This window comes from Amyelois transitella, chromosome 8, assembly GCF_032362555.1.
Source record: "Amyelois transitella isolate CPQ chromosome 8, ilAmyTran1.1, whole genome shotgun sequence".
Taxonomy (NCBI): domain Eukaryota; kingdom Metazoa; phylum Arthropoda; class Insecta; order Lepidoptera; family Pyralidae; genus Amyelois; species Amyelois transitella.
The window spans coordinates 8,217,655-8,241,537 of NC_083511.1; the positions used below are offsets into that span (position 1 = coordinate 8,217,655).

At 33.9% G+C, this 23,883-nt stretch overlaps 5 protein-coding genes across 9 annotated transcripts in view; 4 read left to right on the forward strand and 1 right to left on the reverse strand.

The window, feature by feature from the left end:
- Nucleotides 1-1,172: 1,172 nt before the first annotated feature.
- On the forward strand, nucleotides 1,173-4,564 carry LOC132901997 (bifunctional endo-1,4-beta-xylanase XylA-like). Its single transcript, XM_060945465.1, has 4 exons — nucleotides 1,173-1,303; nucleotides 2,273-2,621; nucleotides 2,991-3,121; nucleotides 4,325-4,564. The coding sequence occupies exons 1-4, from the start codon at nucleotides 1,273-1,275 to the stop codon at nucleotides 4,387-4,389; spliced, it is 576 nt and encodes a 191-aa protein (XP_060801448.1). The 5' UTR covers nucleotides 1,173-1,272; the 3' UTR covers nucleotides 4,390-4,564.
- Nucleotides 4,565-6,879: 2,315 nt separating this feature from the next.
- Nucleotides 6,880-10,116, forward strand: LOC106135184 (uncharacterized). The gene is made up of 5 exons (XM_013335419.2): nucleotides 6,880-6,969; nucleotides 8,127-8,325; nucleotides 8,679-8,905; nucleotides 9,382-9,600; nucleotides 9,815-10,116. Exons 1-5 carry the CDS (start codon nucleotides 6,948-6,950, stop codon nucleotides 10,114-10,116), a joined length of 969 nt encoding a protein of 322 aa, XP_013190873.2. The 5' UTR covers nucleotides 6,880-6,947.
- Nucleotides 10,117-10,921: 805 nt separating this feature from the next.
- Nucleotides 10,922-13,251, forward strand: LOC106135195 (uncharacterized). The gene is made up of 5 exons (XM_013335431.2): nucleotides 10,922-10,985; nucleotides 11,316-11,538; nucleotides 11,825-11,949; nucleotides 12,496-12,651; nucleotides 13,094-13,251. The coding sequence occupies exons 1-5, from the start codon at nucleotides 10,922-10,924 to the stop codon at nucleotides 13,249-13,251; spliced, it is 726 nt and encodes a 241-aa protein (XP_013190885.2).
- Nucleotides 13,252-13,467: 216 nt separating this feature from the next.
- LOC106135203 (uncharacterized) lies at nucleotides 13,468-14,742 on the reverse strand. Its single transcript, XM_013335443.2, has one exon. The coding sequence runs from the start codon at nucleotides 14,740-14,742 to the stop codon at nucleotides 13,468-13,470; it is 1,275 nt and encodes a 424-aa protein (XP_013190897.2).
- A 3,688-nt stretch (nucleotides 14,743-18,430) lies between these two features.
- Nucleotides 18,431-23,883, forward strand: part of LOC106136640 (monocarboxylate transporter 13) — a 35,028-nt gene continuing 29,575 nt past the window's right edge. For 2 of the 5 annotated variants that reach the window (XM_060945506.1, XM_060945509.1), the window contains exon 1: nucleotides 18,431-18,939. In XM_060945506.1, the coding sequence (XP_060801489.1) occupies nucleotides 18,871-18,939 (69 nt within the window). In that variant the 5' untranslated portion in view covers nucleotides 18,431-18,870. The remainder of the gene's footprint in view (nucleotides 18,940-23,883) is intronic. The other 3 variants (XM_060945503.1, XM_060945507.1, XM_060945505.1) reach the window with 2 other exon arrangements.

The following is a 23,883-nucleotide window of genomic DNA, read 5'->3' on the forward strand; positions in this document are numbered from 1 at the left end:
AGTATAGATAATATACGGCAGTTCTTGTGGTTTCCGGCAGGGCATAATACGACCGCTTTATGTGTTCTGGTTCTTAATACTTTGTGACGTAGTAATAATCGCCTAGAGAAAAAGACAAATTGTTAGTAGGTAAATTAATTAAAAAAAAATAAAGCTTACTTGCTTTTTTTGTATTGGTGCCGTGTGGTTCCCGGCACCATAACAAAAAAGAATAGGACCACTCTATCTCTTTCCCATGGATGTCGTAAAAGGCGACTAAGGGATAGGCTTATAAAATTGCGATCCTTTTTTTAGGCGATGGGCTAGCAACCTGTCACTATTTGGATCTGAATTCCATCATTAAGCCGAGCAGCTGAACGTGGCTATTCAGTCTTTTCGGGACTATTGGCTCTGTCTACCCCGTAAGGGATATAGACGTGACTATATGTATGTGTGTATGTTCAAAGCTTACTTAATTAGCTTATAAGTAGAATTCATAAATAAATTTCCGAGATAAAGTAGGGAATCCCATTTGTATCCCGTTGGAAGGAAACTATCGACGCAATATTAGGGGTGTAGCTACATGTTATCATATAAATATTTGGGTGGGTATATAAATATTCTTATTACAGCGATGATCTTGAAATAAGCTCATAACTCAAACTATCGGTAAAAAATTGGTTATACCTAATGATCGAGGAGTTAAATTATAGATATAATTTAAACACTCAAGTCAGTGTTGAATAAAAGAAATAGACTTTACTCATTATAATTCATTATTATTATTGCTTATTTTGCTAGCGTTTTAAAATGCTTTTTTCTTTGAAAAATTGAGGTATTTAAATGATACAGTGGTGACTTAAACAGTTATTTGATTAAAGTTCAAACGAGTGTTGGTTTTGATGATGGTCAAGTATTTAGTATATGACATGTGGAAAAATTTCAATAAAAATAAAATGTTACGGAACTTCATGCGAGACTCTGCTCGCACTTCTCCGGTTTTCTTAACATGACAGTTCTTGTAACTCGTCGACTATGATACATCAAAATGATGTTGCTAATTGCAAAAGGTTAACGACTTCTATTCTACGTTTAGTATTGATCAGCGGGATTTACAAGAATGATTAAAAGTAAATACACAACCCTATATACGTCTGCGATTGAGGCGAAAAAAGATAAAATGACACATGAATTGAGTTTATAAAGCGTAAACGCAGCAGAGGCCGGCCAGTTGACAGCTACACCACGGCGTGTTCACTTTGTATATTTTTTTAGTTAATTTATTAGTAAACAATGAATAAATTATTCATAGTGTTTCTTGTCGGTGAGTAGTTTATCATTATTTACGGTTAGGTACTCATACTATGCGGATGATATTGAGCGGATTTCACCGAAATAATTTTCAAATATATATCCCTTTAAGCAGGGTTTTCGGGAGCCGAGATCGCGGGTAATAACGTTGGTGGAGAGTAGTGCCAGGGTAAACTAGCTTAACGTTATAGACTAATTGTTGTTTTTCAGACGATTACGTACTTTTCTATAAAAAAGACAGCGTCGGTGGTCGAATGACGTATTTTAACCGGATTTTTTTTGGAATCCCACCTCGGCTATGTACCATTGACTATTTTCGTAGTTCTGGATGTGTTACCTTGGTGGATCCGTGTTACCTGCAAAGGTTGCGGTGATCATATGGGAGTCGCTTCGTGTAAAAACCTTGACCTTTACCATGGATCCATGGTCAAAGGCATATACCGGGTTCCTCTCCAGTGTGATGAGGATACAATCGGGACTAAAGCATGGAGGAAGAGTACTTATCTATAAGAAGAATAATGAAGTATCTAAAATACGAGTATCATGCAACTAGAAGCCGAACCCCATTTGGAAGACTTATACAACTCAATGTAATAGCTTTGTTATATATTCTGCAAAAAAAGCTATATATGCTGATCACATTAAAATAAATATTATCGAATCTATTTAAAAAAGTGACAAACACAACTAGACAATTATTATCTTTGAATCTTGACCTTATAGGCCATGACCGAATAACAAACTACTGGGAATTGGGAATCCCGTTACACACTTACGTGTTAACCACAACCTTACAACTTAAACATAGGTTAATGAAGTTAGTTAAGAAGGAAATAAATAATGCATTTGTCTGGTACAATATGATCTTGATCGTAAATATCATAAACCGGTTAAGTAAGGTGACGCATAATGACATTCACGGTACGTTTTTGTGAATACCTCATCATTACTGTTTTTACAAAAAATATTTTTATTTTTACAGTGGCGGTGGCCTGTCCAGCCTTTGCAATGGTTTTTAGGCACAAAAGACAATCAAACAATAACGAAGACACTCTAGATGATAGGTATGGATGGGACAGCCAAAACCAACGACCGTGGCAGAACCAAAACCAATTTCCTCGGCAAAATCAAAACGGTGGAGGGCGGTTTCCCTGGCAAAACCAGAACCAAAATGGTGGTGGTCAATTTCCTTGGCAAAACCAAAATGGTGGTCAGAACCAAAACGGCGGACAGGGACAATTTCCTTGGCAAAATCAAAATGGTGGTCAGGGACAGTTCCCGTGGCAAAACCAGATTCAAAGTACTACAACTCAAGCGCCTAATGGAAATGGGTAACATATTTACGTAGCACTTCTTACTTGAATATGTTATTACAATGCCCCTTTTTGCTTGATTAATTCCTAAATAAGATTAATTTACCTAATAGCATGATTCAAGTAATACATATAATACAATCGGTCTAAGACTAAATGTGACGAAATAGTATTAGATTATGCCTGTACTGCGATAAGATCTCCAACAAACAACGACAAATTTTCAGCTTCTGAAAATCCAAGAACGCATCAACTCTATCATTTATTTGCTAATAGTTATATTTAACTTGTCTGAAATATTTTCCTTTTTATTCTCAGTAAGTAAGTCACGGACTTTTAATCTTCCATAACATAAAATTCATATAAATGTTTTTAACATAATTTCAGGGGAAGTTCAAATGCGCAGGAGTGCATGCGGAACTGCCCGGTGACACCAGAATATAATCCAGTGTGCGGTACTGACAATGTCACATATACCAACCCTGGGCGGCTGGGGTGTGCGCAAGCGTGCGGTGTCAGTGAGTATTACCCTTAAATACTAGCTTTAGTACCTTAGTAATAGGGCTTACCTTGGCCATGTACCAAAGACTCTTTTCCGAGATATTCATGTACATTTGTTTGAATGCAAAGTAATACAAACCATTGCTCTTACGGTGCGAAATAACATGGTGAGGACACCTGCACATTCAGGCAACTAACTGGTTGTGTACTATGATCTAACATGAGTAAGGTTCCCTCTCAAGGTTGCAGAGATCAGATGGGAATCGCTTCGTGATAAAAGGCGCACCTCGACCTTCTCTCTAGAGATATGAGTATTTAACCGGGGCTAACTCATGCAGAATGAAAACAAGCCTTTGTACAGGGCCTCACTTTCATGGTAATATCCAAAATATTTCATTGGCGGACGTAATAAACCGTCTTTGCCAAATTACATCAAAGAAGACAGTTGATAGGTTTTGACTAAATATGTTAGTCAGCATGGTTTGGGTCATGGGATTATTCATGAAAACAATGCGGGTAGTTTTAAGTTACATTCAAATTTAGTTTTGTAATGACATCACAGAAAAACAACGCTAGAGTTTATCTGTTTATTATTATATACCTACAAATAAAACAATTCTGAAATATAAGGAAAATTCCTGGGCAAACCTACGCCAGCGGCACAATGTGAACGACTTGGCAATAAATAAACCCATTTGCGGAACCTGTAATTTGCTAATAAACATAAGCAGAAGCTATTGATTTTCATACAACAAATCGAAGATAATACCTTGGATCTTAATATCGTAATAATAGTGTTTAAATTCTAATGTATGTACAGTTTTACTGTGCTGTTTTCCGTACATAAATTAAACTTAGACATTACATGCCCGATGAAATTTAATGTTACAAATTTTTTTAAGGATAGACGTCACCGATGCCTTTATACCGTTTTGATCAGTTATTTGGTATAATAGAGAATTATTTTATAAAAAGCCTTGATCCTGGGCAATAAGACGTAACAACGTAATAGTAGCAATTCGTAGGAACCATATCCTGCGAGATTCCAGTTTCACGTATTATTTATTTAGAATAATAGAAATTAATAGAATCTTAAAAGTTTATCCCTTCACTGTATACTGAATGAAGTATTAAAAAAGTAAACGATCCTAGGCCACCAATACATGGCCAACAATTTTTAACAACTACTGGTAACAATACATATAATTTATGATTTTCAGATGTGTCGCTCCTGCGGTCATCACCTTGTCCCACCACTACTACCACGCAGGCGCCTGCTAGCTGAAATATCAACTTTGTCAATTAAATTAATTAAGTCCTTCGAGCAATGTAAATTTTTATATAAAAAAACTGTATAAAACATGTGACTGAGTAAATGAAAGGTTTTCTATTTTTATATAACATTTGTTTTAAAAGAGATAATTATTTATTATTTGTGCGCCGGCTGGTTTTGCATAGCTTTAAAATTTATTTAAAATTGAACCTTATGTCTCTCAGAAGCGGACTAATATTACTACCACATCAGAATAAAAATATATAATATATTACTAGCTGTCCCGGCAAACGTTGTTTTGCCATATAAATAATTAATTCATTTCATTCATTCATTTAAGTAATTTCTAGTTAAAAAAATGTTAAGTGTGGACAACCCTTATTACTGTATAGGTGACACGAGAAGTTTATACCTATATAAGATATGACCATTGCGTCAAACATACCGTTATATATAATTCAAATATCTTCAATTTCATTATTTTCTAATTCGTAAGTATATTTTACTAAATCATACTTACTATTCAATTTGATTTATTATAAATATAAGTCTTAATTCAGACTTACTATAAATATAAGTCTTAATTCATTCAGTTTCATATATTTACTGATGATTCCTTACTTCGTGATTATTATTCAATTTTAAAACCGTTTTCCTCAAATAAAAACTTCATTTTATTATCATAACTAGAGTCAAGCAATGACGCGCGGATATCAACTTTGTTCGTATATCAAACTCTTAACTATTTCTTTTAAAAAAGCGATGATTTTAATAATACTAATGAAGATCAGTTAAGTCGAATGGTCAAAAATTAGTCAGTTGTAAATTTAAATATAAATATTTCCTTAATATGAATCGCTTCACTGAATGCAATTTTAGTAAATTTAATTAACTGTTTTAGTTTTAAAAAAATTGATCAAGTAAGAGAAATGTTATAACGATAATAACGTGAACAAATTCAGTTTTAATTTGTTTTAAAATTTAAATTCCCGGGCAGATTTTAAAAGTCAATCAAGGAAAGGCTTACAAGCTAGGGATTCTTCATTAAGGCAGTGGGCTAGCAACCTGTAACACAGACGTGGCATTCCAGTCTTGAAAAGACTGCTGGCTCTGTCTTCCCTGTAAGGGCTAAAGACGTGATGATATGTATGTATTTGTTCATCGTGCAAAATTTAAAACAGTACCCGTTCTAAATGGAACTTCATGAAGCATTCTGAATCATCATGAACCATTCTGACTCAACAAGGTAGATAATTAAAATGCAGTTTCATTTTTTACACGATATAAACTAGTAGCGGTGGGAATTCTCAAGGGTGTGCGTGTGTGGAAGACAGGTTTCGCAACTGATATTAACTTAGTTATTCCTGTCTTTAACGATCGGTCTAAGTATCTATTTATTTATTTTTTTTATAAACATACCTACACATAAAGGAAAAAGGATGAGTAATTTGTTGCCTGTACTTCGGTCCATAATAATTTCATAATTTAATTAGCTTTTACCCGCAGCTTTCCCCGTGCTTTTTTAGCGCCACCTGCAAAACAAATTTTTCGTATATCCCATGGAAACTATAGTATTTATTGGAATTAAAGGTACCGTAAGGTAAAGGTAAGGTAGGTAGGTAAGGATATATGTCTCTATTCAAACTCTTAATTATATATTCACGAAATATCAAGAATATTGGTTCAGTTGATAATGCTTGAAAAGACAAAGACAAACGTACTTTCGCATTTATATTTATAATTTTAAGATTCTTGATTTTAATCGTTTCCGAAATTTCCTTGTATTACAAGCTCTACGAAATTTTATACAATTCGCTGATTCACGAAACCACCTCTAAATTTGAAACTAATTATAATTAGTTTGTAAATTCGAATAATTTTCACATTTAAAATCATAATGGATAGGCCATTGATTATTTTTTTACTTCTTATTATCCTGTAAGAATAAATTTATAAATGTTAGTAGAAGGTAGATTTTGAGGATTCACCGTAAAAAATTGTAGGGCTTTCGTTTATTTTTTCAGCAATTAGTTAAATGTACTCGTATAATTAGAATACAAAATATAAGTATCTAATAAAACTTAATTGTGAATGCTTGTATAGTAAAATTAGGTATGATATATAGCATAGTATATATATATAGCTATGAAAGCGAGAGTGTATGAATACATGTATATGTTAAGTAATTATTATCCTTCTACCATACAGTTAAACATGGTCTTTCAGTCTTTGCGAGACTGTTGGCTCTGTCTTCACCGTAAGGTATATAGATGTGATTATATGTATGTATCATCCTTCTGAAATTCAGGTCTTCACTTTTATTTTTTGATGTTGCACACGAAATTTTTGCATAGAAATTCATATTACGGTATAAAACTGATATATCTGATTCATCTCGAGAATAAACGGGTTATTTGCGGGGTTAACAAGGAGGGGGGAGATTTTTGTAAACATATTCGAGATGCTAGTATACATATTGGTCATTTTGTGTCCTTATGTGGTCTGAGGTGGTTAAGACGTAGCGTTTTCCTTTATCATACAAGTTTGTGTTGTTCAACTCAAAGCGAGATATGGATTATTTAGCGCTTGTCGGTAAGTGCTTACTTAAATAGTGATCCGTATATTGCCGTATATTGTAGTAGGCCAGATAAACCATCCAAGTTTGTACTTTTTCTTGGAATAATAACAATATATAAAATCAGGCAGTAAGGTTATATTCACAATCAGTTGGGGTGAAAGCTTAAGTAGAATTTAGCCAAAAAACGTATGTGATTTTTAAAATTAGATTAGTGGCAAAAAAGCATAAAAATATATTGTCAATCTGCTAAAAGTAAGTAATCACTAAGTAGTAAAAAATAGACCTCAAGGTTCCTAGGAGGGCGACACTCGAATCCAACGCTTTGACTATATGATTGAACAGTAAGGTTCAAATATTGAATATTCTTATAAGTCATCATCTTAACTACTCTGAAATTTGAACTGGTGGCGCGTCAAGTTTCAGAAATGCAGAGGACCTGGAGTTAATTTATGATCCAGGAATCTAACCCTTATGATCTCTTGGCGACAGTAAAATGTCAAAGATCAAAAATTCATTCCTTGAATATTATCATCCCCATAATCGTATCATTTTTATTTAGTACTTATTACCAACCGTACGAGTTTTATCAACTATGTTCTAACCTAACCAACATAATAATGTGCTGTGCTTGAGGAAACGTGATGGAATATTTAATTTTTTATGACCACACCTTATGATTAAGAATTAATTTAATTGTAACAGGGGTGTTTGTGAGAACTTAATTTTCAAATAATCCCAGACTTGACCACCTAAGAAGGTGATTTGACAAGGTTACGGATTTTTAACCAGAGCCATTGTCGCCTCCGCAGGTCAAAGACTAGACCAGAACAAAGCCTTAGATAGGTTTACTTTTGTATGCATACATTTTTTTTGTACTATTAGGTAATTATTTTTATCTAAATTTGTACATTTACTGTACTTTTATTAAATCCTCAGGATAGATTTTATCAGATTTTTCGCTAATAAAAAGATTTGACACGAGCTAGAACAATAATTGCAATTAAAATTCAATTAACCAACGGGATATAGGTACGTGTTTTATATTAATTGATGAAAAGTACCCTATGTCTTTCGACGTACCTACTCTATCATTTTATTGTAGCTGAAGGCGACATAACTTATTGTGTTGGATTTTTCCATATTTTCTAATATTTTGATACGATTTTTATAGTAGTTGCCGCGCTCAGTCACACAGACACAGGATCCGCCAGGACATGGCGCGGCTACGATTACGACTATCCCGTGGGAAATCACCACAACTTCAACTACAATACCTGGTGCCACAGTGCTGGAGGGTGGGATAAGGACTCCTGGGAAGATAGTAGCTCTGAAGAAAGCATGGGGTGGAATGATAAGGACAGATTAACAAGGTTTGGACACATTCTTTATATTTGCGTTCTTAACGATCGTTTTAACTATTTGCTTATCTGCTTTATGGATCTCATAGGTATATCTTACGTTTGATATGTAGTTAAGGTAGTATCTAGTAGATATCTACTTTTGTATCTTACCAGAATCACGCTCTTTCTGAACAATACAAACTATAACCAAATAAATGTGCTACACTCAATAAAACCCAGCTAATTATTCTTTTCATTTTTCCAAATCATTTAGTAATGGATCGAAGTTAATAAAAATCTAGCATCTGAAGTAACTTCTACTACTGGTAATCCGCAAATTGGGAGGAAATCTATTCAAGTCACATAATTTAAATTAATTACAGATCGACAACAACAGAAAGAAGCGTGGTCATCACCAAAATCCAATCTCAAGGGACATCTACTCTGTCTATCCGAGCAGCGTCTTCTGGCAGTACTCCTTCTCCGCTTGAAGTCCTCCTTTGCCTAAAAATGTGTCCAATCACTCAAGAATACAATCCTGTGTGCGGCACAGATGGTATCACGTATTGGAACCCGGGTCGTTTACAGTGCGCTGTGACCTGTGGAGTTGGTGGGTAATTTTTCTTTGATGCTTAAAGTTAAATGATATGAACTGATGATGACATATGATAGCTCAAACGATTCTCTTGCGTTAAGTCGTTCTCTCTTCAGATCAACGATATTTCATTAGAGAATCTAATATTTATAGTTGCAAAGCTTGGAAATAAATAGACAAGATCTGTTTTGTTTACTCGATAAGTATATAATATATGAACTTATAAGATATGTACATGTAATTTTATAAGAAATATCAAAATTATTCCAATTCAATACAAACGATTAATCATACCACACGATATTCTCCTGCTAAGAAAACATAATGCATGAAAAAACAATAGAATAGAATAGATTTATTTTCAAAATTGGATACAAGGTATCACTTATTGACGTCACATAACTTAAATCTAATTATAACTACTACCGCTTCCAAAGCGCATGTGTAGAAGAAGCGGCGGAACAAATGATTATCATAATTTAACTTTTCAGATGTGGGATTAAAAATTCCATCAATATGTCCTACTAGCAATTCAGAATCCTCGTCGGTCCCAACTCTTTCTGCAGCCAATCCGACACCGTCGCCGCAGATTGTGGCGACGTGCATGAGGTCCTGTCCCGTGACGTCAGAGTACAACCCTATTTGTGGCACAGATAACATAACTTACAATAATCCATCGCGTTTGGAATGTGCAAAGAGTTGTGGCAAACGTAAGTTGTAGTGTACCTTCTTTATTTATAGGTTGTGAATTGTATCATGTACAAAAGAACATAAAATCAATTATTTTTAACCATAGACATTGAATTAATGTTTTAAAAGTCTTAAAATATATTTTTTTTTCTCCTTCTCATCTCAATGAAAACAATTTTCAAATTTTGATAAGTTTATATTTATTGAGTGTAAGTTATTTTTTATTTATTTCAGCTGTGTCACAGCGGCTTGCATCGCGTTGTCCACCTCCTGACCAAATCTTTACTTCTTCTATTACACCAGCTACTGCCAGTTCTTCAACATCTACCACTACTTCTACTGAAAGACCAAATAATGTCATCAGTTCTACCTTAGACCCAATTGTCACTTCATCCAGAAGAACAACAGAGTACACTATTGATCCCGACCTTTTGGCCGCAGTTTTTAATGGGGACAACAGTTCAACAACAACTGAAAATATTCCCGACTTTAGCTTAGATGAACGATTTGAGGATATGATCGATGTCATAGTTTAATTTACTTAGTATCATTTTAATAAATATTTTTAACAAATTTTATCTGCATAATTTTTTAAAAATAACAAAAAACAGTTGTTTGTAAGTCCTTTTATTTCCTCCTACCACAGCAGGACAAGAAGTAGCAGTTTTTACTCTGAAAATATCACAAGGTTCGTAAGCACAGAAATGACTGTGTTCGTAAGTACCGTTAATTAACAATATTTGAGAGGGTATGCAAAAATAAATCTAAGTATAGTCAGGCCAAGTCTGAAAATAAGGTGTTATGATATTATTCACTACGGTAATGACAAGACTGTTTTTATTAATATCAATTATTATTGAAGCCGTGTGGTTCCCGGCAGTGCCGTGTGGTTCCCGGCACCAATATCAAAAAAGAATAGGACCACTCCATCTCTTTCCCATGGAAGTCGTAAAAGGCGACTAAGGGATAGGCTACATATTTGGGATCCTTTTTTAGGCGATGGGCTAGCAACCTGTCACTAGTTGAATCTCGATTCTATCGTTAAGCCAAATAGCTGAACGTGGCCATTCAGTCTGTTCAAGACTGTTGGCTCTGTCTACCCCGCAAGGGATATAGACGTGACCATATGTATGTATGTATTATTATTGAAACCAACATAGCTCTGCATAATGCATAATAATTAGATACCATACGTATATATAAAAAAAAGTGATATTTTTTTTTACTTTAAGTGTAGGGTAGGTACCTATGTACCTTATAATTACAACATTAGTGCGTTAACTGTCAGATCATCATTTCTTCTCAGTGTTGGCTGTTAGAGGTATCGTCACCCTGTTCAAAATGTCGAAAATTATAATTTCCCTTGCAATGCTACAGGTTTTAAGTTCGTGTGTAAATGCTAAATGTAAGTATTGTATTGTATATGTTTATTATTATTTTATTCTAACTTTTGTTCTAGTTTGTTTTCGGTTCAGTTAGTAGTATATAAGTACCCGTCCTAAAAATATCCACTGTGGATGGAAACTTTTATTATTGCAATTTTAATAAAAAAACAAGTTTATATAATAATTAGGACAAGCGTTTTAAATTTATTTTGTTCTATTGATTTTTAGTGGTTGACTACCACTACATATATTATTAATTAAACATTGGGTAACTGATTAATTTTATATTTTTATATTCGAAATTAAGGATGATTTCCATTGCTCATTTTTATCTTCTTTTATTTTTCCAGTTTTTGACAATAGACCATGCGAAGACAAATCGGCAAATTGTCTAGCTACCCACATCCAAGCCGCCATGCCAGTCTTCACTAAAGGATCCTATGAATATGGACTGGACATACTAGATCCCTACTCGATGGAAAATTTTGAGGTTTTGTTGGCAGGAGGGCCCCAAATCCATATAAAGCGAGGCCACGCCAAGGGCCTCAGAAAATGCGTCGTCGATTATGCAAGGTAAGGGAATACCCTAAGTAACCAGGATTATGCGTTATTGAGGATTGAAGCATTAATGACATGAACCACATTTGTCCCTGGCTTTTTGAATTAATTAATTACACTTTTCTATAAATGTTTAAGGTTAAGATAGAGATACGATACAATAGAGGGTAGATGATATTAAAACATATTCTGCCAATATAATTAAGAAAAAAACTTAAGATATATCTTCAGTTTTTAGGGAGGAGATAAACTTATTTTGTAAATGTAATTCAACAAAATAGTCGAAATTACTCATTTTCAGGATGGTGGACGATACCTTAGAAACACAATTTCATTGTAATATTAGCTTTAGAGGGAAATACAAGTCAACAGGCCGTTTGCTCATGTTTTCTTTCGATGGAGATGGAGATGCGTTGGTCAAATGCAGTAAGTGGAACATTTTCTCAGACATTATATATAGTAGGTAGGTATATAATTTTTTTAGTACATTTTATTCAATGGAAACGTGCAATGTCCACTCTTTATCTAAATACTGTCATGCTTTACGTAACAAATTTGAAAAGAATAGGAAACGCCAATTTTGTAAGTCGAATTAATTATAACACTACGTCTGGCCACAATGATGTGGTTTACGTAGTTACTAATTTGGTTTTCGATTTACCTGACAGGTACATATCTTACATACGTACAACTCTTTGTCTTACGAGTATTCCTAGCATTACGGTAACATTCTCAACACTCTAGAGAGGAGCACCTGAGCGCCCTTTAATTATATTTATGAATGTGCCATTTCCTTGGTTGCCTTTTTTAGATTTTTTAGATTTCAAACTGCTGAGAACCAATTGGCACACCACATCTTACATACATAATCGCGCTACTTTCCCGGATGCAGAGACTTGCCACAATTCTTGCACTCTTTTTGGCTTCATCAACATTCATACATACATATCTTACGCCCGTCTTTAATTTCAGTGAATCTGAAAATCCACAACATCATGACCCTGGGAACCAGAGAAGATGCAAACGGCCGCAAATTCTACGTGATGAAGAATTCTACCACGGACCATAGCTACGATGGTCGCGTCACGTACAGCCTTACAAACTTGCTTAAAGGAAGCCCTTTAGCTGGTAAGGATTTAATTTTTTGGTTCGAATTCTTCCCTTATGCCTGACTTTAGTCCCGGTTACATCCCTAACTTTCTGAGTGCGCTTTTTTACGATGATCTTGTGTTGGATAAGTCACGTTTTTACATGAAGCGACTCCTATCTGGCCTCCGCAACTTTGGCACTAACACCTAACTAGGGAAAAGTTCAACCTATATCTCCATGCGTATCTCCCAAGGTGCGCCTTTTTATCAACCTAGCTCTCGCATTTTATAGTCGTTGGGGTTTTGCAACTTATCTATTTGACTCTTTACTTTTTGGTAAAAATACGTACCTAGTTGTTCTCTTGGCAGCAAGCAATCCGCTGCTGGACATAGGAAAAGTTAACACTTTATATACCAACATAATTTCATCAGTCATCGATATTATTATAAATAAGTCTTACAAAAAATGGTCCTGTCTACAGGAAAAGCTGTTCTTCAATTTATGAATGAGAATTGGCGAGTCGTAGCTGAAGAATTCGGAGACCCGTTCGTTCAATTTGGAGTATCCAAGTTCGTTACGAATGTAGAAAGATTATTAAATGTGGTGCCTAAAGACCAGTTGCTTGAAGCAAATTTTTAACAAATGTAAATGTTATTTATTTTGATTTTATGTACACATAATATAATACGATATTATACGATTATTAAATAAAATTTTGACACCAATGTAAATTAAGACATTTTTATTTAATGTGCAAATAATGATATCTCGACAATACACGTGTAGCTGAAGGCTTCTTCAGTACTATACATTTTAATTACCTAATATGATTAAGGTCCTGTATAGACTGCTATCTTAAGCGAAATGAGAGACTTGAATTATTACGATCAAATACGTAGTTGCAACACTTATATATTTCAGCATTAGAGTAATGTCGACTGAAAACATGTCGTAGATAAACACACGAAGCGGCCATGCCTCTATCAAGTCCATGAATGCTTTGGCCTGAACTCGCATCGTCTTGGGGAGATCGTAGTCCATTATGACTTTGTTGACCAAGATCTTAGTGTCATTTCTTGTTAGAAGCAACCTCTCACATACTAAAGACATTACAGCTACTTTGAGAATCGCAGTAATGCACCAAATGATGATGGTTATCATAGATCCTGAAATGGCTTCGTTACTTCGGAAGTAATATAGAGAAGACCAGATGGTTATGACTATGTAAGTGAACGTAGATACCAGTGTCATGAAGATTTGGTAGTTAAAGACTTGGTTAATTAGCGAACATGTTTCGCCAATTATATCGTACGTTGCAGCTAAATCGCGTATCTTCATATTTTTTGTAGACATTCGGCCTATCAAATTAAAACAATTATCAGCGTTAGTTTTGCGTTCACCGACGACGAAAACTGCAGCTCTGGTATTCTCTTTTTCATCTATAAACTTAGCTAAATAATTATTTATAACTGTTAGTCTGCACTTTAGCATATTGATCATCAAGCAGAAAACTAGAATTTCAAGATTCTCTTCGTAGTATAGCGGCATCACAATTAGTTTGCTGAACGTGATTTCTTCATCCGTGGAAAGATCGCTAGGAGTCACAAAGAAATGATACACTGTAAATGCACCAAGGTATCTGACTGACCTCTTACGCGCATTTTTGTAGAAATCTTCGCTAGTATTAATATGCAGCGCAGAATCTATATTTGCGAATGCTGTAAAGATGTTAATACTGTTATTGGTTAGAAGGAAACATGTGGTGATTGCTGATGTGACGTATTGAATCAATATCACTATTGACGGCACTTCATCTACAGTATCAACGAGTTTTCCAGTTCCTGTAATAGCTGCAGGTAGTTTTAAGAGAAAGGAGAATATTGCAATATACCCAACCGTCATTAATATGCTAATGAGTTTCATTTTTTTGTTCGTTGGCAGTAATTCTTCGGCAGTTATTCTGAATCGAAATATTCCAAAAAAGTTTTCTACTCTCAAAACTGGTTGCATGGTGTGGATTAAGTCATTAATTTTGTTATTATTTTTATTTTCGTTTTCTTCAGAGTCCTCAGACTTCGCTGACACTTTGTCGGATTCTTCTTTGTTCTTCGTCATAATCATCGAAGACATGGTAGCTGACTTCAGCACAAGAACATTGTCAATACTGTGTTCACTTTACTGGATTAGACAATTACATAAATGAATTACAATCCATCACTCTAATTATTCATTATTGGAATGAAATGTCACTGCTGACTTGAATATAAATATTGATAAGGTATTTTTATTTGTAGCTTTGGCCTAGTTATTCACTCTAACGAAATTGTATTATTTGAAACTACTATTGCTACTTACATACTGTCATTTTGGCGGTGAACCGATAATTTTTTCTTTAATTTTTTGTTTGTAAGGTGAATCATTTAGATATAAGTAGATATAGATTCAGGTCTCGAATAAAAGATCTTCAGGTATATTGCCCCTTATACGCCTTCCACGACATTCACAGGAGTTATTCTGGAAACCATGCACATTAACATAATGCTGTCTTAATTATTTTAAAAATAGAGAAATTGTTAGTTAATAAATACAATAATAAGAGTATATATCGAAATAAACATGTTGCCTTGGATTCCCAGCTAAGGTTTGCAGGCATAACAGCTATACCTAGAACAAATAATATTATTTTTAGATTTGCATTTATAAAAAAAATAGAGGCCGCCCGCGACTTCGTCCGCATCGGAACTCCGGGATAAAAAGTATACATAAGTATACTATATGTTATTCTGGGTCTTCAGCTAGCTACACACCTAACGTGACCATTTTTTTTTTGCGTCAGAGCGCAAAGCGTCCTTGCGGTAATTTTGTATATAAGTAAATAAAAAAATATAAGTACTATATACTTAATATATAAGTTATTTATAAATAATTATCTATACATATAATAAAACAGTAAAAATATTTTGTCTGTACATTTAGTATTTTTGACTGACTGTTCTCGTCAGCGAGATTTGAGTGCAATGTTGATGTAAAATAAGTATAAAAATTTGGTTTGCTTGCAAAAGCGGGACATTTTTGCTCTCGCTGGGGACAGCGGGACAGACAGCATGAAAGCGGGACAATCCCGCCGAAAGCGGGACGTATGGTCACTTTATACATACCTCATCGTAATCGCTTCAGTAGTTTTTGCGGAAAGAGCAACAAACATCCATACTGACATCCTGACATACTCACAAACTTTCGCATTTATAATATTAGTAGGATAGGATACAGAACAAAACAGGCATTTTTTCTTTTCAAATTTTATTCCTACTAATTACCTACTTAATCACCTCGATTGTTTTTATTTCAATGTATAGACAAACTTTTCCTACTGTTTCATTATAAGTCTAATACTGAAAGGCATGACTGATTTTAAACTTTCGCGTTGCATTTTCACTGAAAGTCTTTGTTAAAGTGAATAAGGTAGGTACTAATATTAATATTAATTAATAATAATATTAATATTATAATATATTATTATTCTACCACTTATCATATATCTTACGAGGGTCAACGTTTGTCAACTCAACAATACAGGTGATTACTCCCTCTTTGTGGAGACCTCGTTTTGATACCATCTGTCAGCGGTCCCAGCTGACTGCCGGCGGAGCGGACCTGCGCTCCTGGTATATACCGGGTTGTATCGACCGCCATTTGTTTTAGGGATGTACGTAACTTACTATTTTGCATTGTCGATACTTTTTTAAAACATTATACTAGGGGAATGAGAACGAGAGATAATCTTACAATCTACTACTTATCAATGGGCCAATGAGCAAGTAAACTTAAACATTAAGATATCTTTAATAAATCTCTAAATAGTGTACCTACTTAACTTTCAGCCTTCATTCAACTACTTTCATGTCAAGAAGCGAATTCAACTGTAATTTAAAATGTTTATTTATTTATTTAAACTTCATTGTACAAAATACAAATGTATAGCACAATTGGCAGACTTAATGCTAGAAGATTATCTACCAGTCAACCATTGGGCCTGACAGAGAGCTTTATGTGGGGTCAAACTAAATAAATATATTTATATCTACACAAAATATATAATACTCGTATAAAATAATAGTGAGTAAGATACATAAAAACTACAATAAATAAACAATATACATAAATTAATAGGTGCAGCGATAACCGAAATGAGTGAAAAGGCTTATAGGTATTAAATACCCTCGCGACTCAAGAGAAACCTACCGTATACCCGTGATTTGAGACTAACTAAATTGGAAGCAAAACCAAAACAGTGAAAAGGATGTTGTTTATGACAGCTTCAAATAAGACATTATCGAGCCCAATCGTCGCAGCCCTATTGCCGTAGGTTTGAAGAAAGTGCCGTTGCTGCGTTGGCGTAGATAGCAGTGGACGCGCGACCGTTGCGCGGCCTGCTCACGGCGGCCCTCGCCGACCGGGCCACGAGACACCATGGGCCAAACTTCTGGCGCCGAGTGTACCCCGGACGACGACGAAGAACCCCGTATTCGTACCAACCCTACAGAAAGATCATTGGTGAGCGGTTTCAATGAATGTTCTCTTTTTAAACAGGTTTGATGTTTTATTCAAAGAACTTGTTTTATTTCTTGTAAGTTGAATGAGACGAGTATGTAGCGATGTGAAAATGAGGAGCTTGTGCAGAAAGATGGACACTGATAGCTTTAAATAAGTAAACCGTCGTTCCCTTACTTCGAAATTTAAAAAGGATATAGTTTTATTACATAACATTTTATTTTCAATATAGTAAGAGGTATATCTTGTGTTCTTCGATTGAAATTTGATTTCTCTGCGAATTAGATTGAAAGAAAACACTTCTGGCTTACTCATAATTATTAAGGAAACTTTTAAGTATTGATCCAGTTTTGTCATAAGAAAACCACGAAAGATCTGCATATACCTATCTGACTGTATCTAACCTACTGAGGTCCGGGCATTATTATCATCTACCCTTTTCGAAGATTCAAAACATTATTATACATACATACATATGGTCACGTCTATATCCCTTGCGGGGTAGACAGAGCCAGAGCCTAGAGGGTGGAATGATAGAATTGAGATTCAAATAGTGATAGGTTGCTATCCCATATGCCCATCGCCTAAAAAAGAATCCCAAGTTTGTAAGCCTATCGCTTAGTCGCCTTTTACGACATCCATGGGAAAGAGATGGATGGTGGTCCTATTCTTTTTTGTATTTGAGCCGGGAACCACACGGCACATTATTATTTAAGTTGTATATGGTACATAATGTTTTCCCTCACCGTAAGAGTAGCAGTTCGCAATCAAACGAACAAACTCAGAAAAGTCATTGGTGCGTACTTGGCCCCGGTAAGATTTGAACCCGTGTAACCCTGAGCGTGCGTCATGCTTTTATTCTGCGACCTTATCAGTTCGAAAATTGACGCTGTCGGCTTTTTTATTAATATCTATAAAATTACTGTCACTATCCCTCTCAAAACAGGATGGACAGTTTAGCAATGTGGAAATAAAAAAAACACGATTTCCTGTATTGATGTTATTTACTATTTGTCGAGTCGTTTAGTCGTTTTCAATTTAAAAGTATACAGACTAAATATATATATAGTAAGTACATCTTCCCGAGAATTCCTCCATGTGGAGACTACATCTACATTCCGTATTGCCGCTTGTCCTAAAAAAGCAACTAACAATCAGGCGACGTGCTGCGAAAATTTCAAACAATTTGATTTTCGCGCATTTTGCGTTTTTTTGTGAATGACTAACTTTAGCGTTGATTGGTTGCGTGCGTGCGTTTCGTTGCCGGTTTGTTGCGTTTGTTCAGTTGTCGGTCTGACAACACGACGGGTGGTTTGTTTCGTGCGTGCGCGGTGTGTAAAACAAAACGTCACAGCTTTGCAGAAACATCTGTCAAATTAAAAATAACAAAGAGTTTTTCTTCGTGTGCAATAGTTTTTCCTATGGAAATTCTCTTGTTTTGCAATTGTTTTTAATAATTTTCAATGCATGGTGTTAAATGGGATAGTTAAATTACAGTTCTGGGGCACTCACAAAATTAAACTTTTGTTTTGTTAGCTGAAAGTGTCCTATAAAGTGAGTTCTTAAATTTTAGTTGTCGATTATATTTTTCGAGAACTAAATTGTCGTTTTATTTTATTATATTTTTTCGAATGAGTTTCTGTGCAGTGACAAACATTTATATTTTGTTTAGAGTGAACTTCTGAAAGCTGTGGTGAAAAACTCAAGATGTCGAAGGTGTCTCTGAATAATATTCCTTCTAATCCACGGATAAGTCGTCTGAGAACATATTCTCGGGTAAGAAAAAATATGATAAATTTGTTTCTGAAAATGTATAATGTAAAATAAAAAATTTATGATTTTGAGGTTATGTACAAGTAACTTTAAAATTAGTTCTTATGTAGATTTATATATATAACAAAAAGTACCTACTTTTAATTTCGTTAACCTAGTCTTACATTACGTATCTGCAACTTGCAATTAAAGAAGAACATTTAATTTTTAATAAATAAAATATATATGAATAAAATAAATATAAATCTATGAAAACTAACCTAAAGCTTCCTACCTACAATAACTTAAAATAAAAGTTAACTCTTGTAAACAAAGGGTATATAATTAACAACAACTCACCTTTGTTTTACCCTAGTAGAGTAATAGCAATGCAAAAATAAGTGGACTCATCCTTTTACCAATCAGACCCAATTAAGTGAATGTTGGAAAAGAAAGCCTAGAGAAATTTGGAATTGTCCTGACAAAGGTCAGGTCAAGAGCTTTGAGTTCTTAAAGATAAAGCAAAAGAGTATGCAGGGTTGCAAGTGGAAAGATGTAATCTCTGTCTATCACTTCGGAAAAGAAGCATGATGATGAATAAACTTTTTAACAATTGTTTAATGACAAACCCTTATTATCCCATTGTCACTGAAATAAGGATGTGACATCACTTTGATCCAGAATCCACTTGTTTTCATTTGTTTGCCATCAAAATGCAAAATGTTTGGAAATTAGAAATTGTATATGAAGAAAATCTTGTATAGAGTACTATTTCATCAGAAATAAACTAGTTCTTTAAAAAAATATTTAAAAAGTTTACACTTAGGATAAAACAAGTATTCTTTTATGGTATGATAATCTGGTGCTAGTATTTTGTTTGATAAATCTGTCTTATCTGTACCCATAAACAGTATGATATATAATGTTATATTGAGATAGCGAACTACCTGTCTGAACATTCTAAATATAAATAAAAAAATATAATTTCTCTTGTAGGTTCTTATAAGCACTAACTTAATATTTTTTTTATAATCTCGTAACATCAAAAAAAAACATTAAAATTAGGTACAAGATATGTACTACAGTGATAAATTATTTCCCAACATAACAATCTACTCTAGTAGATATTCCGAGCCCCATAATTGGCACAAACTGTTTGGTGGTCAACATTTGATGACAGTATTTCAACACAAGTGACAAACATGCCTTGGTAGCTACTTATTCTGGATCTGACTCATTGTGCCTACTGCTGGTGCTTTCTTTTATTATTTAAAAATTAAGCTCTGTTAATCATGTTAGCACGTAATTTTATTTATGTTTAATTTTAATAAACAATTAAAGTAAATTTAAATTGCATGTGACCTACATATAATAGTACCCCTATTGTATAAATATTAAGGAAAACCATATTGGACTTGTGGCCCAACAAACTTTATTAACATACATACATACATCTCTATATCCCTTTTGGGGTAGACAAAGCTGACAGTCTCAAAGGGTGTAGGGCCACATTCAGTTGTATGGCATACAACATCCTGAAGAGTGGTTCTATTCTAAAATGCTGGAAACCCCACGGCACACACACTTTATTACCATTAGATTAATTAGTTTATTAATATTAGATTAATTAATTTATTAACATTAGATTAATTAATTTATTGACATTAGATTAATTACTTTATTAACATTAGATAAGTTGGTTTGCTCGTTCCCTAACTATTCTAAAATTAATTAATGGAATGAGCAAACAACCACAATTTTTAAGAAATTACATGCTCTGTTCATGAGTTTCGAGTCTTTGTCTACTCAGAGGATAAATATTTGATGAATATGTGTTTAGCAGACTATTTAGTAACTGTAATATTTAGGAGCCGACAGTAAACTAGAACCTAATTAGATATCAATGACCTCTGCTCCAGTTGCAACAGAGTTTAGACCAATGTACATTATTACCATAATGTATCGAGTGCCGTTTTGACAGGTCTGTCTAATAAAAAAGAAAATTCCATTATTTAGGTTAAAATCTCTTATAATTAGGAATCATTGACCTGACATTGACTTTAGCTCTTCTAGCTTTAATTTTGAAGTTAGGTATGTGTGTTCCTCATGAAAGTTTACAAATTCTTTTCCTTTGAAATGAGTTGTATTGTTCTGCATTATTTTCTTACTGTTTCTTTATTTCATTTTAAAATTCACATAATAACAAATGTTAAAAAAAATGAAAAATATGAATAAATCTTTTTAAATAGCAAATTGGTATTAAATACGAATTAAAATTTAAAGCGGCTAAAACTATGAGTAAATACCAATACAAAATATTCTGATCATGAGTGTCATTGGTCTTTTTCCTGACAGTGCCTATTAAAGTAGAGTAGGTATGTAGGCTCTGGCTTGATGAGGAAGTTGATGTTTACACATAATTCTGAATTAAGTTAGTCAGTTACCATTATCCTATAGAATTTACTGTTACGTAAAATGTACTGAATTAATATAAAAACCAGTTATTCAAATTCGCTTCTTTTATAAGATTATCGTAAATATTAAATTTTAGGACAAGATGTATATATACCGAATGGAAGTTTTCAGGGTACGTAATTAAGCAATGAACAGGTAGGTAACAGTCAGAAATTGAGTATTTTTTACATTCATTAGCACGACCGTAAAACTTTGCTAAGTCTTAGGATAGTATGTAAAGTAACAAGATTCCCTTTCTTTAGTGAATCCAAGTACAAAATAAGTTCTTTTTAAAAAAAACTGAAAATGTTGGTGTAGGTACTTTTTGATCATGGTGAAAAAAATTTTACGTAGGTAGCTGCCGATGGGTTGCTTTTGATGGTTTTTCGAACAAGAAACGTCGAAAGTGAAAGTTGTATTATTTTTTTTTATACCTGTCAATCAATGTAACTTCGTACGTTACACGATTATTAGATAGGTAAACACATTTTGTCATTTGTGTGATAGGTAATTAAATGGAAGTGACAACCTTGGCATCTCCTAAGCCCCTTACAGTTGTGATAAACACTGAGATAGAATGAATATTTCAAAAACACGTCAACTCCAAATAGATAGGAGTGTCTTTGACAATGGCCGTCCTGCACAAGGCTGTATTGGAACCTTCGTGGAGGACTGATATTCAAGGTTCTTTCGACCGTAAACATCGGAATATTAACTTTATTTCAATTGTATATAGTTCCTAATTGCATGATTGATACACAATGTACGTGTAGATATAGCTATACTTAGTCACGATAGGGTTTGAATTATTAAACAAAATCGATGCTAAAATTGGATATGTGTCATTGACTTTATGTACGAAGGGTTTTTTTTTCTATCAGGAAGTAACCGCGAATAATCTAAGGTAGTTACTTGCTTTTGTTATTTCCTTATTCAAGTAGCTACCATAATTTATTGGATCAAAATATACGGCGTCATTTGCAAGTATTATGCATCAAAACATAAACAACTATGTATAAGGATGTAGTATTCATCTATTTGAACTGTTAAAAATAGTTAATTCTTGTGGTTTCCCAATGTGGTCATTTCGTCATGTAAACAAAAACGATTGTTTTGTTCTTTTGCTTGGTTTTTATTTGTCATCTATGTAAAAACATCATCAGCATCCCTCTCCTTAATAATATAAGCTGAACTTGCGGTTGCCAAACAGCATTTTTAAGTCTGCTGAGAATATGGTTGTCCGATCCTATGATTTCTTCTGACCACCATATAAAACCAAAGGATAGTTAAATGGTTTTCTTTGTGGAATAAGTTGTACGTAACTTGTATACAGCATAGATGCTTATTAATTGTACCTTTAAAAATGTTAGTTTCGTATGGAAATTGTTTATTATTACTAATGTTTTAAATAATAAATTATCTTTATAACGACTGGTACTTTGTTCAGGTATTTGATAAAATGTACAAAGATACTTATTTTGTTTGTTTGAGTGTCCCAGCAATATTTTTCATTGCGCAACTGTAAAGAGATTAAAAGAAATCGAGTGTTGATAATGATAAAAACTACTTGTCTAAGTAGGTAACGACAACAGCAGTACCTAGCACTAATTAGGTATATTTTTCAGTTTATTGCAATTGCAACAGCTGAGCGTGGTCTTTCAGTCTTTCGGGACTGTTGGCTCTGTCTACCCCGCAAGGGATATAGACGTGATTATACCGTCTACGTGGGTATTCCGTGTACCGTATACGTGAGTGTGTAAATGTATGTAATTGCAAATGTTTGTTGGGTAACAGCAAAATAGGACACGACTAAATATGTCACATTGCACTGCATAATTACATTTTGATAAATATTTGATGAGGTCTCAATACGTAGAGCACTATACGAGTACAAAAGGTTAAAAGCATTTAAATAAGATACTAACACTGAATAATCATAACAATGAACGATGTCAGTTCAGTATACTAGTAAGATCAAATAAAAAAATAATGCGAAGGAGAAAGATGGAAAAGTGAACAGTCAAACTTAAAGAAAATATTGAAACGAACGATTAGACTGATAAGTGTTGAACATCAGATACTGTTTATGAAATTTCGTGAATATTTGTTATGATTGCGGTCGCTTTTAATTTTAATTTGACATGCTAGATAAAATTGGCATGCGGCGACATCATCGTTGCTGCTACAAGGAATAGAAGAAGATTTATCTATATTTATTATTGACACTTAAATAATGAATAGTGAAATTACCAGAGACAACGAATTTATTGAGCAAAAATGAAGTAAATTATTTTGATGTAATAATAGCATCAATAAAACTTTGGAAGGATATGGTTGCCGTATAATATTCATCGCCAGATAATACCAAGGTCCTTTGTACGTGTCTAAGCCTGTAAATATTTTGCACGTGTCAAAGCCTCGTATAACAATCATGGGAACCTGATGTCATCATGTCATCTCTTATTTGCATTCTAATTAAATCGGTATCAGTAGTGTTGGTTCCCTTGAAAAAAT